This window comes from Trypanosoma brucei, chromosome 9, assembly GCF_000210295.1.
Source record: "Trypanosoma brucei gambiense DAL972 chromosome 9, complete sequence".
Lineage (NCBI taxonomy): Eukaryota > Euglenozoa > Kinetoplastea > Trypanosomatida > Trypanosomatidae > Trypanosoma > Trypanosoma brucei.
In genome coordinates, this window is record NC_026742.1 from 394,884 (window position 1) to 408,190 (window position 13,307).

General features: G+C 48.0%; 10 protein-coding genes across 10 annotated transcripts; 6 read left to right on the forward strand and 4 right to left on the reverse strand.

The window, feature by feature from the left end:
- Nucleotides 1-440: 440 nt before the first annotated feature.
- TbgDal_IX1590 (T. brucei spp.-specific protein) lies at nucleotides 441-716 on the forward strand (the record flags this gene model as incomplete). Its single annotated transcript, XM_011778053.1, has 1 exon — nucleotides 441-716. One exon carries the CDS (start codon nucleotides 441-443, stop codon nucleotides 714-716), a length of 276 nt encoding a protein of 91 aa, XP_011776355.1.
- A 145-nt stretch (nucleotides 717-861) lies between these two features.
- TbgDal_IX1600 (conserved hypothetical protein, unlikely) lies at nucleotides 862-1,248 on the reverse strand (the record flags this gene model as incomplete). The annotated part of the gene is made up of 1 exon (XM_011778054.1): nucleotides 862-1,248. The coding sequence occupies one exon, from the start codon at nucleotides 1,246-1,248 to the stop codon at nucleotides 862-864; it is 387 nt and encodes a 128-aa protein (XP_011776356.1).
- Nucleotides 1,249-2,364: 1,116 nt separating this feature from the next.
- Nucleotides 2,365-2,712, reverse strand: TbgDal_IX1610 (hypothetical protein, unlikely; the record flags this gene model as incomplete). The annotated part of the gene is made up of 1 exon (XM_011778055.1): nucleotides 2,365-2,712. One exon carries the CDS (start codon nucleotides 2,710-2,712, stop codon nucleotides 2,365-2,367), a length of 348 nt encoding a protein of 115 aa, XP_011776357.1.
- Nucleotides 2,713-4,028: 1,316 nt separating this feature from the next.
- TbgDal_IX1620 (hypothetical protein) lies at nucleotides 4,029-4,391 on the reverse strand (the record flags this gene model as incomplete). The annotated part of the gene is made up of 1 exon (XM_011778056.1): nucleotides 4,029-4,391. The coding sequence occupies one exon, from the start codon at nucleotides 4,389-4,391 to the stop codon at nucleotides 4,029-4,031; it is 363 nt and encodes a 120-aa protein (XP_011776358.1).
- Nucleotides 4,392-6,052: 1,661 nt separating this feature from the next.
- Nucleotides 6,053-7,204, forward strand: TbgDal_IX1630 (acidocalcisomal exopolyphosphatase, putative; the record flags this gene model as incomplete). The annotated part of the gene is made up of 1 exon (XM_011778057.1): nucleotides 6,053-7,204. One exon carries the CDS (start codon nucleotides 6,053-6,055, stop codon nucleotides 7,202-7,204), a length of 1,152 nt encoding a protein of 383 aa, XP_011776359.1.
- A 493-nt stretch (nucleotides 7,205-7,697) lies between these two features.
- On the reverse strand, nucleotides 7,698-8,015 carry TbgDal_IX1640 (conserved hypothetical protein, unlikely; the record flags this gene model as incomplete). The annotated part of the gene is made up of 1 exon (XM_011778058.1): nucleotides 7,698-8,015. The coding sequence occupies one exon, from the start codon at nucleotides 8,013-8,015 to the stop codon at nucleotides 7,698-7,700; it is 318 nt and encodes a 105-aa protein (XP_011776360.1).
- A 1,009-nt stretch (nucleotides 8,016-9,024) lies between these two features.
- Nucleotides 9,025-9,195, forward strand: TbgDal_IX1650 (hypothetical protein, conserved; the record flags this gene model as incomplete). Its single annotated transcript, XM_011778059.1, has 1 exon — nucleotides 9,025-9,195. One exon carries the CDS (start codon nucleotides 9,025-9,027, stop codon nucleotides 9,193-9,195), a length of 171 nt encoding a protein of 56 aa, XP_011776361.1.
- A 427-nt stretch (nucleotides 9,196-9,622) lies between these two features.
- On the forward strand, nucleotides 9,623-10,129 carry TbgDal_IX1660 (hypothetical protein, conserved; the record flags this gene model as incomplete). The annotated part of the gene is made up of 1 exon (XM_011778060.1): nucleotides 9,623-10,129. One exon carries the CDS (start codon nucleotides 9,623-9,625, stop codon nucleotides 10,127-10,129), a length of 507 nt encoding a protein of 168 aa, XP_011776362.1.
- A 167-nt stretch (nucleotides 10,130-10,296) lies between these two features.
- Nucleotides 10,297-11,517, forward strand: TbgDal_IX1670 (pseudouridylate synthase, putative; the record flags this gene model as incomplete). Its single annotated transcript, XM_011778061.1, has 1 exon — nucleotides 10,297-11,517. One exon carries the CDS (start codon nucleotides 10,297-10,299, stop codon nucleotides 11,515-11,517), a length of 1,221 nt encoding a protein of 406 aa, XP_011776363.1.
- Nucleotides 11,518-11,864: 347 nt separating this feature from the next.
- TbgDal_IX1680 (N-acetyltransferase, putative) lies at nucleotides 11,865-12,935 on the forward strand (the record flags this gene model as incomplete). Its single annotated transcript, XM_011778062.1, has 1 exon — nucleotides 11,865-12,935. One exon carries the CDS (start codon nucleotides 11,865-11,867, stop codon nucleotides 12,933-12,935), a length of 1,071 nt encoding a protein of 356 aa, XP_011776364.1.
- Nucleotides 12,936-13,307: the final 372 nt, after the last annotated feature.

The window sequence follows — 13,307 nt, forward strand, 5'->3', positions numbered from 1 at the left end:
CCACAGGGGGGGTACTCATCTCCCACATCATCGATGTTACGATTACCCTCTAAATAAATCCACATAATGTGGCAAAAAAAAACCCTTCTACATAGACTAGAAACGTAAGCAGGCAACGGGAAACAATACTAAGAACATCCTTTGTAAGGAAAAGGAAAACGCAAACATCCCATAGACAAGAGCCAGGAATCACTGCGTATTTATTATCATCCCGTGGGCACCCACAAACTGTACGCCGCAAGCAGTAAATTCCACATAATTAAGGTCAAAGTAATGTCACTGTAGCGTCAGCTGCACCTTGCTTACCCTTTTAGGTGCCGCCAATAAGCATACCACTTGGACTACCAGACGATGAAAAGCTAGGTGCCCGCCGGCAAGCCAATACCAAAAATTAATAACGGTAATGATAACTTTCATAAGGGTGGGACCATGTTATAGTTATGGACGGCATACCCCACATGGCAACAAGTGAATATACACCAACGCCAAATACCAAATGCACAAACTCAAGTTATCATCAAAGAAAAATATTAATATGGGCGGGAAATGACCAGCCTGACATGGGTTGCACTGGCCAGAGCGCCTCACCAACCAGCCAAAAGGCATATGGCGGGGGCAAGACACTTTCTATCTGTTACTACCCGAATATGCTCACAAAAGCAATGACATCACACAGAGCCACACACTCTCTCTCTCGCCCTCCTTGTCTCGGTTGAAGGAGAAGCGTAGCGAGCCGTACCACCTTAGCCGTTCCACGAATCACCTAAGCCAATCCATCACAGCATTCAACTCCACACAACATGTAACTCCGGTTCAGATTATACGTACGCAACCCCACCCCAACCCGCTCATCACATAAATTTAAAATATTGCGGTGCATCCTCGCCTCGGTTTCTCGAACAAAAACAAGCAACATCCGCAAAAACTAAACAAAGTAGAGGGACCAAATATGAAAAGGCATAGGATGCGTCGACCCTCAGCAGCCGTCTCGAAACTGTTGGTGCCGCACCACACACCACAACAACTGCAGCAACAACAACCGCATTCGCTACCCATGGGATAAGAGGGGGGAAATGAGCAGGTGGGAGCGTGTTCAGGCAATTCTCCACGGCAAGGTAGCCCCTGAGTAGCGACAACCCGAAGCAGAAAGACTTGGGAAGGAGTGGTCGAGCCACAGCGGTGGCAACCAATCGACGCGCACCGCCAGCATACGCCACACGGGGAAAGGACTCCCACGCCACCCCGCATTACAAGCAGCGCCGCCACCACAGCGCCGCAGAAAATAAGGTAAAGTCAGGGGGGAAAACACTCCAACCAACAACGCGGTACAAATTCCCATACCTTTGCCCATGCAGGAGTCGCCAACGTGCCTCAACCCCCAATACCCCTCGTCAGGAATAGATTGAAATGGAAGAGTATGAAAATAATCTGTCGCGTGACGTCCAACAGTAGCGTAACGGGTCAAGAATGGACACCAGAACCCCCTACCACGCAGTTGTGCCAAACACCCAACAAAAAACACAGTCCGGACGAAGTCACCTCGCACCGGCCATATGGAGGTGAGTCCCAGGCCTGCCCCGCCCAGCACTAAGCACAATGCTGCCCATCTCTCTTATACAGAACGAACAAGGTCAAAAAATGTGCAAACTGCGAAAAAAGCCATCTTCTCTACACCGAAAGGGCAAATTTCAGCCGGTGGAAGGAAAACGACCCCATCCACCCCTCACAAGAGCAACCGGCTGCCGGCTGTGACTCAAAGAGACGAGGAATGTCCATCCTCTTTCTTGAACACACGGCGATAGTACTTACGTTGCGGCGTTTCGCCGCAAAAAACTTATCCGCACGTCACAGCACACAGCGCAGTTTCCCCGTCCCACATTCACATCCGGCCGCTTCCCTTGCGCCCCAAAAAAGTTATCGCGGGACGACCGGACGACACCTACCCCTTGGTGTGCGCTAAGCCCGTCCCCTCAGTTGACGACAGGGGTTCTGCACTTTATGGGCGCGCCCTTAGTATGTGCAACGACAAAAAACGTGGTGGGGAACCCCCACCGCAATATTCATTAAAAGAAAAAAAAAGCTGGCGTTGTACGCGACACAACTTGCTAATGGCACTACCCTGTTGCAAACCGAGTGCCACCGGCCACTAAGGACGATGAACGCCACACAACGTTATTTACTGTTTTGGTGTGTGCCACAACTCCGAAGAGCCACCAATTTCACTGCAAATATCCTTAAGAGAATCATATCCGTGGAAACACGATAACTTGGGGAAGCCGAAACTCATCACACAGGAGAAACTTGGAAATACTAAGGACTAGAGAAATACCCACAGCCGTACCGACGCACAGCTGCAACAGTCATTCATGATGGACCGCCCGCCGCAGCCCGGTGGGTAGAACAATATCGGGGACCCTTGTTCCGTGACAATGGGGTTGGCCAAAATGGAGAATGAGACGGATGCTTCCGCAAGTAATATTGAGCGGAAACACCCTGCAGCACAGAGGCGAACGTCTTTATATGGCGGTGCTCGACTCCAACGGTGTCAAGAGAAACGTTACAAAATGAGTATATCCAATAAAAACGGCCTGAAACGTCAGCGGCCGAGTTTAGTACAGTGCTTCCAGGCAGCGACCGCCGGATTTGGAAACAGAACAACGAGGCAACACCATTCCACGCACCAGTTAGTGATGGCCTGCGCCACGATACCATAAAAACGCTACAAACACGTACTGCGGGTATACCGAAGGGTAAAAACACTACTGGAATAAGATAATGGAAAAGGGTTAGTTCCTGTTGAAAACGAACAGCATAAATTCGTGCTAAGACTCTTGAGAACCCCCAGTAGTTCCTAATTCCCAACCCTTCTTGACGACAAACTTGGTGTGAGAATCACATCGCACCGAGGGAGAAGATGGGTAATTACTCCATAACTCCGAATATATCTGAAGGGTTAAATCCTGTCCCGTCTCCTTCCCCGCCCGACACTGACCATTTCAAAGGTGATAGAAAGAGAAAACTGCGAGAACATATGGCGACAGGTGAAACGGTGAAAGTCCAAGCGGGGGTTTAGCCACGCCATCCTCTTTATTGTTTGTTCCAAATCACCTCAAACAGCGAGCTAAATGAGGGGTGCGCAACAAATTCGCAAACATGGTGCATCAAGCTCACCTACTCTCTACACCGCCTTCTTTCCAACAGATCAAGTGGCAGCAGCTCAATTGGACGAATCTCCCCGACTCCAACAAGTATAGTTTAACAAAGGTTAAACAAAAAGCACAATCCCAAAACTCTGCTGTTACTAGCCGCAACTGCTTTCTTTCCCAACCTACGTCCCCTACTGCGGAACTAAATCACCAAAATAGTTTCCTCCCTAACACCCAAGCGATAAGGAGCAAGGCTGCTAATGAATATGCGCCACGGAATGAGCGCCGCACCTACGATTAGGACACGTAAACACATTGGTAGACTCAAAAAAAAAAAAAAAAGAGGCGTATATAGTCCAGAAAATCCTTTCGAGCTACTGTGACCCTGACAAGCTCCGACAACCACGTCAAAGCAAAACTATATTCCTCTCGCCACCTATTGACAATCCGAGGTTTGTGGCGTTCTGTTCACATCAGGAAAAAGAATATGGTCCTGCACTATTCAAAACGAAAAAGAGAAGGCTACTACCGACAAGGCTTCTTAAATTGAGAACTCCTTTCTCGACAGTGTGGGATTCAATAACCCGAGCACTGCGTACACCCCGACTCGGAGCGGCAGGGAAACGATCATGCAGGGAATCGAGCACCGCCACATTTTCCCTCATTTTTTTGGAAGAATGCGGTGGGGTCACGACGGCAAGTAACCAACATGATCACAGGCGTGACGGGTGGAGAGAGCGGGGAAGATGCGGTTGAGTTGGCTCAGCTGATCATCGTTAGGGGTGTAGTTTGCAAGAGGGGAGTGGAATGTTACCTGAAATGGGAAGCCGTCGATTAAACATTCAGTGAAGTCATAAGAAAAGCCGGACCTTCTGGACTACCCTATGCATAATGAGTTGGATGCTGCCAAGTGTTAGTGTAACAAAGTGGGGAAGACTTACCGCAAAAGGAAAGCTTAGTGTGGATCGTTTTCGGGGTTGCAAGCACGGCCCTATCCCTCGAGTGGGCTGAGGGAAGATGCGCCGTGCGAAGAGGAAAATAGAGGTGTCCGTTGCCATCCACCACCAAACCTGAACAGAAGGTTCTGCTGAATTGGATATGCCGAGCGGTGGAGGAACTTTCATATTTGATAAGGCAGAAAGACGGCTGAGTTACGCAGAAGGATCGGTAAGCTGCCACGTGACTTCCGAGGAGGGAGGGCTGCAATGAAGATTGTGCTTGAAAGGCCTCTAAGAGAAACGGCATACAAGGCAAAGGGTGGGGTCCGGGTTAGAGACGTTCAACAAATTCGCATCGTCCCTCTTTTCTTTAAAGGCGGAACCAACACGTATAAAAGGTAACGTCCTTCGCCCTATATGGAGAAGGGATCGGTGCAGCTCGTTAGGAATATGCCCCTATAAGTGCATTATGTTTTCTATTGCTCTAATTTTTATTGAAACTAATTACCCGGCTACGGGGGCGGGTCTACAACCGGAACACCCTCCGTGCGGCACTAATACCGTGATATAGTTGTCGATTCAAAAGGCATCAGCGGTGAATACTTCAATTTTAACGCAGCAGTTTGAGGGCCGTCACGCACGGTATCAACGCTTTCTCTCATACCCCTTCCGCTAGGAAAGATATGAAGGCGACGCGGAGACAAGAGAAATTTCCCGCTTGGTTTTTCTTCTGGCGCAACGAAACGGTTCGGATGATATCTGGGATGGCTGAGCAACTGCATCAACCGAATTAGAGACGCGGTTGGTGCAGAATAGAGCAAATAATGAGGAGTCGCCGCCCCCTACACACACACACACACACACACATAATGTGAAGTTTAGTCGGAACAGCTCATACCTCGCGTGGTGGATAAACGTTTGGCGCCCAGTGATACGCCCGGGCAGTGATGCGGTATCGTTCCAGCGATTAACGTGGGTTGCTCATGCGACGGGGAAAAAAATTTGTAGAAAGGGTTGGACAAGGAACGAGTTGGAAAAACGCCTCAGAACGCAATGGGAATGTCAGGGATTGTGCATATCCTTTGTATGCGCGTGACTGTCCAGGACGCCCAAACACCCGAGAGTGCGCGCCATCAAACACAGAGGGGCGCCGCTATCCGAAACGAGCGACACCCAATGCGTGCACGTGTGGTTGTGTGGGAGAGCGCGGGGGGGGGGGTGTGCTCGATGGCTGAAAGATACGGCTAATACGATGGAGCCCGATGTCTGCGGCGTCTGAAAACGAGTTTTATAGCAGTCCAACCAAGGGTGTGCATGGCGCACAAGGATTGAGAAGGAGAGTCAGCAGTAGGAACGCAATCGCAGGTAATGACAGGAGGGGGTGCGTGTGTGTTGGGGGTGGTGGGCAGTGCGGTGGTGATGTATTGCCGAGGTCGGTGCATTTTATGCCGGTGCCGGCAGTTGTTAGTGAATAAGAACGTTGGGACATAGTTCTGTGGGCCTTATTCGGTGGGGTACAGTCTTTTTTTCTTGTTGTCATGCCTATGTGTGGGGAAGTGGGGGTGCGGGTCAGCACCGTGGTTTATGTGACTCTTGTCGGTGTGCCCTCGCTCGTTGATGCATTTCACCATCAGCTTTACAGATGTGTGCGCTTCTTACGTTAATGGATGGTGACGTCGGCATTTTTTTTTTTTGATGCTATTGATGGGTTTGGTAAAGTGTTACCTGGAGATTGTAGAAACTTGCGGGCGGTCAGGTGTAATTTTTTTAAATCGGTCCCTTCCATGTGAAATGACTAAGTGTTGTATTCACTGCTGGCAAGGTATGATTTCCTGGGCTCAACTTTAAAGTTTAGAATGGGTTGTCATTTTTTTCCTCGTTTTTTGTACAACTGCCTCTGATTATTGTTGTGAGTTTTTCTTCAATTATATTTTGTCCTACGCTTTGGGCACTTTCCGGCCTTAAGATATGACGGCAGTGGTGAATGAGTTCCTTAAGCGCGGTGTACGAGCGTTAGCAGCTCGCCAGGATTCCGTTCTTGTGATGGGTAACGAAGGAGGTGACATGGACACCGTGATTGGCTCTATATTTCTGGCGATGTACCTGGAAAAGCGTGACGTATTTGGTGTTGGTAGTTACGTTCCTGTACTAAACTTCGAAAAGGATGACTTACCACTGCGACAAGATGTGGTTAAGTTACTGTCACGACACAACGTTTCTACAGACAGTATTTACTCAGTCAAGCAAAGTGGGAATGGTGTGGATTTCCTGGACCTACATCAAATGAAGCTTCCCATCGTTTTGTATGATCACAACAAGCTAAGTCCTGAGCAGGTTTATTTGGGAGAAAGGATCGTGGGTGTGGTCGACCATCACGAAGATGAGCAACTATACGTGGATCAGACCAAATGCCTCCGAAGGATTTGCAAGACGGGTTCGGCTTGCACCCTTGTTGCAGAACTTTTCAACGAGGCGGGGTTGGAGGTTCCGTGCCCTGAGCTCCTCTTAGCCCCAATTGTAGTAGATACTGTAAACTTTGAACCGTCGCAAAAGAGGGTAACTGAACGAGACATTTTGGCCTCCAGGCTGCTGGTTGGGCGGGACGATTGCGGCGACTACCTGACGGGCATGTTTAAAGAACTAATGGCGTGGAAAAATGATATCCACTGCCTCACTGTTCCTCAGCACCTACGGCGGGACTATAAAAACTTTGAATTTCCCTTTATTAGTGCTGAAAACAAGATATTGCGAGTTGGAATAAGCAGTATTTCGTGTCGTTCTGACGAATTACTATCCGTCCATGGTGTGAGTAGTGTGTCATCAAATTGCATTGAATTCATCAAACAGAGGTCAATCGACATGCTTCTCTTGACCTTCGCTGGTGAAAGAACTCCAGGGAGTTACTGTCGTCAGTTAGGTGTTGTTGCGAAGGATGAGGGACTCGCGGCTCTGCAAGCCTATTGTAAGAAATCACCCAGCGGGCTCGACTTTACTCTTCTGGAGGATGTAACAGTTAATGAGTGGGCCTTTTCAATTTACGAGCTGAGCGACCCTTCCGTGTCTCGGAAAAAGTTGGTTCCATCGCTGACTAGTTTTTTGTCAGTGTGGAACAATTTGTAAAGATAAAAGAAAAAGAAAAATGGACCATTTTGTCATGTTGATCTGTCTTGTGACCGGCACTATTACTTTAAGGCTAAACTCCATGTGAGAATGTCCGTAATAACACAACTTCGCACTGTCCCTTCGTTGTATTTGTTGGTGATGGGAACTTGCTTGCACTGGTCGTACCAATGATGTTGCCTACTGTTGTTTTCTATATAAACTGTTGGTGACTGCGTCTACTGTTGCGCCATCGAAGGGAAAGATAGAGTAGCACCATGACGTCTAGGTCTTTTTAGTTATGATTTGCGGTCGCCCCGACTGGTGTACCTGCCACGATTCCATAACTCCTGACCCCTCCTCCTGAACAGCCTGAGCTTATCGATTTGCTTCGCGGGGGGCATGCTGCTGTGCTACCAGCCAGTTACACCAAGTATTGAAAATAAACATCGAGGCTTCTTTTTCTGGGGAACTTTGGAGTGCGGGGTTTCAACTTTACTGGAGTGTCGCAAAACTAGTAACGAGTCTGGTTGAGTGCTCCGACTTTAACCTTTGCCATGTAAGGAAAGGTACGTAGGTCCGCAGCCTCACAAGCAGTGATTTTAATAAACTCTTCGAACTTCTTTACCTCGCACGAGATTGTAGCTGCTGATACGTCACACTTGTTTTGCTGATCATGCGAAATACTCAGGTTTGTTGTTGGTGGACACTCTTCCTTTGCCCTAGCTTCCATGAAAGGTGCATGAATACTAAGAAAAATAGTGAAGAGGGAGATATGTTGTACGAATGGGTGTGCCGTCTTTGTTAGATGTGGTTCAAACCACAACGTCATATACGCGTATACTTGGGAACCAAAAAGTGGCGTTGAAGTTGAGTGTCTTTTTTGCCTGTTGTAATGAAACTGGAACAGATTTCTCTCTTCAGTGATGTTACTTTGTTAATGCACTTTCTGTGTTGGCCCGACAGTGTCGACAGAATGCACAACCAGAAGGAAAAAGAGTTAGAGGCTCTAACCGAGATGTTGGCGGCATGAAGAATGATGGTAAAATTGATTTCCCCCTTTGAACTGGAAGAACATCTCGTCAGTGCATCACTTCCTTGGGGGAGGGGTGCCTTATTCTTTGTTGTTAATATTGTTTGGCCACACAGATAACAGTTGAATTCAACTGCTGATTGATGCTAACTATGTCAAAATCTACATTGTTGCTTATATGCGCGTGTCTGCGAAAGCAGATTGTTATCGGTTCGATTGGCTACATATGCATGCCCGCATTTCAGAACTGAATGTCTGTTCGAGATCCCGTTGCCGCACAGAATCTGGCGTGAAAACACAAGGGAATGCATTCAAGGGATCACCCTTGCGATGGGGGAGTGCAATAATTCACACCCGGAAATCGGGAAGGAATTAGTTCTCACGCTCCCTTTTATTTTGTATTCCTTTGGGAGTGCTGAGGTGCATGTGACGTGCTGCCACTTGAGTTATTTCCACGTTGAAGACGAAGGCTGAAATGGCCGCTCGTTAAAGTGTCGTTCCAAGGATACTAATGAAATTCATCAATATTCCAGTTGAACGATACATTGGCAGGTTGTTATATGCTCCGTTTAACGGCAATCCTTACTGAGTGGCCGCGGTTGGCTCATCACGGCTATTTTCCTTTTAGTTTCATCATAAGCATTCAGTAGAAAGTTACTATTATTCTTGATATTTTGGTGGTTGTGATGTGGAGTTAAAAGGCTTTATGCAACTCTTCTTGTTACATCGCTGTTGCTGCTATGTGTGCAGTTTTTTCTTCCAGTAGGCTGAAGGCGGTACCCATATTTTTGCTGAACCAAATTTACAAATGTCGCGCGGCAACCAACGGGAACTTGCTCGCGAAAAGAACTTGAAAAAGAAGGAGAAGACAAAGGGGCAACGGGACGACGGATTAACTTTCGCCCAACGAAAAGAAGCTGATGCCGAGCGGATGCGCAGAAAACAAGCGGAGGCTGATGCGCGGAAGACTGGCTGTTGAATATGATTCGTTGCGCGGGGCTTCCCATAGGACCCATGAAACTTGTCGACCTATTTGCTAGATACCTGATGGTTACCCTGTTTTCTGCCAGAACACAACATTCGTTGAGCCTTCAGTTGAACACCCAATGGTTTCCGGACTGCATGCCAAATACAAGAAACTGGGGGTTGCGGTATGCCGTGTCTCCCCTTTTTAAATATGAGTAATGAAGGACACGACTTGCATTAATAAAGGACACACTATCCTCCACGATTCTGAGAAGAGCAGTTCAACAGGAGGGATTAACCACAGGACCGCAGATGTTACTTGTTCCTCAATTTTTCAAATAACGTTCAACACTACTCGGCTAGTTGTTTTGCTATTCATTTTCTCCCCCCAATGATCTTTCATTTTTTCCATCTGGCATTATCTTCTGCGAGTGCAGATTATGTCGTACTACGACAAGTCTGACAAAATAGGCTATGACGACACTGACAAAGAGCTTAACGAAGAGCTGGAGGAGATGCTCGCTCGAACACCCCCTCATATTCAACGACATTTGCAACATCGTATTCACGATGGCATACTGCAGCGTATGAAAGAGGATACCGCGCGAAGGTGCTGGGAGTTCATCAAAAAGTATGAAACATGTGTCAATAGCGTCAAGCCATATGACTTAACGGACTGCCGTCCCCATAGGGACGCCCTCAATGATTGTGCCCACGAGGTGAACCGCGAACAAATCTATCAAAAGTATCGTATGATGTATCTCCGAGGTGAACTTCTCAAATTACATGAGAGCCGCCTTGGTCAAAAAATGGAGACCATGAAGGTCCGTGCACCCGATTCGATTAGGGGATGGAAGCCGGACTATGCACCGAAGTATGCGGAAATGATGTCAGATATTGGACTAAATTTGGGGCCGGAGGCGGCGGACGAGCGAAAGCTCAGCTAACAGGTGAAAAAGTGCGCTTCGCTTTCAAAGGAAAAAACTTTTTCCCGGAGGAGTGGAGGGGTGACCGGCCTGCTGTCGGTTTCTATTTCTGTAACCAGGATTCCTTTTCTTTTTTTTAAAAAAAAAACACGACCTTCCACCATTGTGTTTGTATTATAGAAGACTACATGTTGCATGCCGTTCGTCTACTCTCATGTTGGCGTCCCGCTGCCATTCAACACTTGCCCGACGTTGCCCCCCAGGCACCGGTTCAGGAGGTCGAAAAGTCGCATGCTCGATATCGGCCGCTCTCTCTGAGGGCTAGACAGACTCTTTCGGAAAAATCTGATGACCTTCAGTATCACGTCGTGACTCAGGAATGGTTTGGGGAACGTGTTGACAGCTTTCTTACATGCCATTATCCCCAGTGGGACTACGAAACTATCAAAAGATTGGTGCAGCAGGGACACATATATAGGTATAGGAAGAACGGGAAAAAGAAATTTACTCGTCTCACAGACAGATTGGAGTTCGATGAACTGCTTGTCGTACCAACACGAGCCTTCTGGGAGAAGCAACTTGCTCCCCCCAGTGGTGTCCTAGAGGAGACTGACGGGCCGAAGTTTAAGTTGTCAGCTACTGCACGAGAAATGGCTCATAATATGGTGCTATTTAAAAACGAGCATGTTATAGTAATAAACAAGCCCCATGGTTTACCTATGATGCCGACAGACGACCCTCAGGAGATGAGTATAGCTGCGATGTTGCCAGCCTGGAAATTCACGAACGTTGCGAAGCCAGTTGTTTGTCATAACCTAGACAGGGAAACTAGTGGGTGCGTTGTGCTAGCTAGGACAAGAAATGCACATCGTATGCTGGGTCGAATGTTTGTGAAGCGGGTGGTACCCAATAGTGTGTACTGGAGTTTCTGCGTTGGTAAACCAACGGTTAATTATGGTAGGGTGCGTATGCACTTTGACATAACCAGGGGGAATAAAGGCGATATTATCGTTGCAAGGCCTTCGCCAACCAAGACGTCCAAAGTGGCTATCGCTGAGTTTGTTGTCAATGCAAGCGCCCTAGAGTTTGGTAGCTTTATTTCCTTTTATCCGCTAACAACCCGTCGCCACCAGGAACGAATTATGGCAGCACATGCCCTGCGCTGTCCGGTGTTGGGGGATGCTAAGTATGGAGGCGACGCGGCCTTTCCATCGTCGCTGTCGCTTTTTTGGGATCCTGAAAACAAGGGTTTGCCACTTCATCTACATCATCGCAAAATTCAATTACCCTACAAAAATACGGCGGGGGAGTTTATTTGTGTCACTGCCCCTCTTCCCACCCAAATGGAGAAGACATTTAAAAAACTTGGATGGCCATGTGAAGTGGACGACCCGCTGATACCGGGCTGATATCAATGAATCCCAACGCGCACCCTGTCATGAGGTAGCTTTGTCGTGTGTCTCTTCTAGTTTTTCTCCGGGTGTTGCTTGCGGGAGCGAGTGCCTCGCGTCGACCGGTTGTAAGACTAGGGTCGATGGACGGTACACGTTGGTGAAAGAACTGAACGGGTGTTGTTTGACCTTTGCTTTCCTCGCTCTTCCTCCGTCGCTGTTTATATACTTACTCGCTGCTAGAATGAAGATTTTCTTTTCGTGTTTTCACTTCTTTACTCCTTTTTGCGATGGGTCCACATGCTATATCTAAAAGCATCGGTTAAAATCTGATAGCGTGGGAACAAGTCATTGGCGTGCATGGAATGAACCGAGCGGCTCGCATTATTCCCCCACACCGGTACCGCACCGCAGACGGCGAGCAGTTTACGATCAGACATATCAGGAACCGCACCGCATATAACAGCGAGTGGGTAGAGGTCCGTGAGCGGCTTGTGAGTGGCGCCTCACTGTTACCACAAGTTTTGGATGTAGCGAGCGATTCGTCGTTGTCAGTAATTTTTATTGCTGTTGGAAGTGAGGAATCTGCGGAGACCGGGATCATGGGCTATGTTGTTGTAAATATGAGCTTCATAGCATCAAAAACCGTCTCAGTTGCATGGATATCCGTTTTGAATCGCTTCCGTGGGAGACACGTGGGCCGTTCTCTGTTGCACCATGTAGATAGCTTCTGTCGGGCAAACATGATAAATCACATAGAGGCTATGCGGACGGATGGTTTGACGAATCTGTTTAAAAAGTGTGGATTTCGTTTGTCAGCTTCTCCTGTCATATTCAAATCAAAGGCACAACGAAAAGACGTTCAGTTACCCAGCCAACCGCAAGTCCCCTATTGTATCACCAGCGGTGCCGTAACCCTCCGTTGTACAACTGCGGAAGACAGAAAAGGGTGGTCTTTATGTATTTTGGAAGCGTGCAGCTACCTATCCGGCTGTACTGAACTAGTTGTAAATGCCTTTTCGGCCGATTTTCGTGTTTCTGCAGTGAACAGCGAAACTAAACGCATAATAGGGATTGTATCAATTGACTCCACTGGATGGATCCCGCTCATTGCATGCCTCCAAGAGTATCGTGGCCAAGGTCTGGGCTCATTTATGATGTTTATTGCTATGGAATGGCTCAGGCGGCAAGGTGGCAGCGAGGTCACCTTGAGCCCATTAAATGCAAGCGTTGTCAACTTCTACAAGCGTTGGTCCTTTGTCGTGGACAAGAAGTCTGCAGGGAAGAGAAAGCGTTGCGACGATGGGATCCCTATCCTTGTAAGGAGGCTTAGCGAGGGCGAACGCTTTCTGCCGGATGGGTATGAACTGGAAGATTTCGTTCATTTCGCTTCATCAAAGCAGAATGATACCCTCAGGGTGGCTGGGAGCGGCTGAGGTGGACAACAAGGAATTTGTCCACGCGGCGAAACTATCAACTCATATAACATTAATTAACACGGCACATGATGGTCGTTGTTCGAGGTGGGCCCCATGGTGTACTAGATATATGCTATGTTGCCACCGGATCCTGATCGCACCCTAGTGTTTACTTCCTCATCTTGTTTGTATTGTGCCTTTCGTACTTTTGTCTTTCCTACCTTCGGGCTGCTTAGCAACCTATTCATTGAAGTTTTTTCCCCTCTAGGGTTGTCGTCGTGTCGATTGCACGGGGCGTGAAAAGTGAACCGCCCACGTATCGCTCGCATCACCTTCGAGTGGGTAGAAAGTACGAGTCCACACCGCGTAAGACGTGCTCGTGTGACCGAG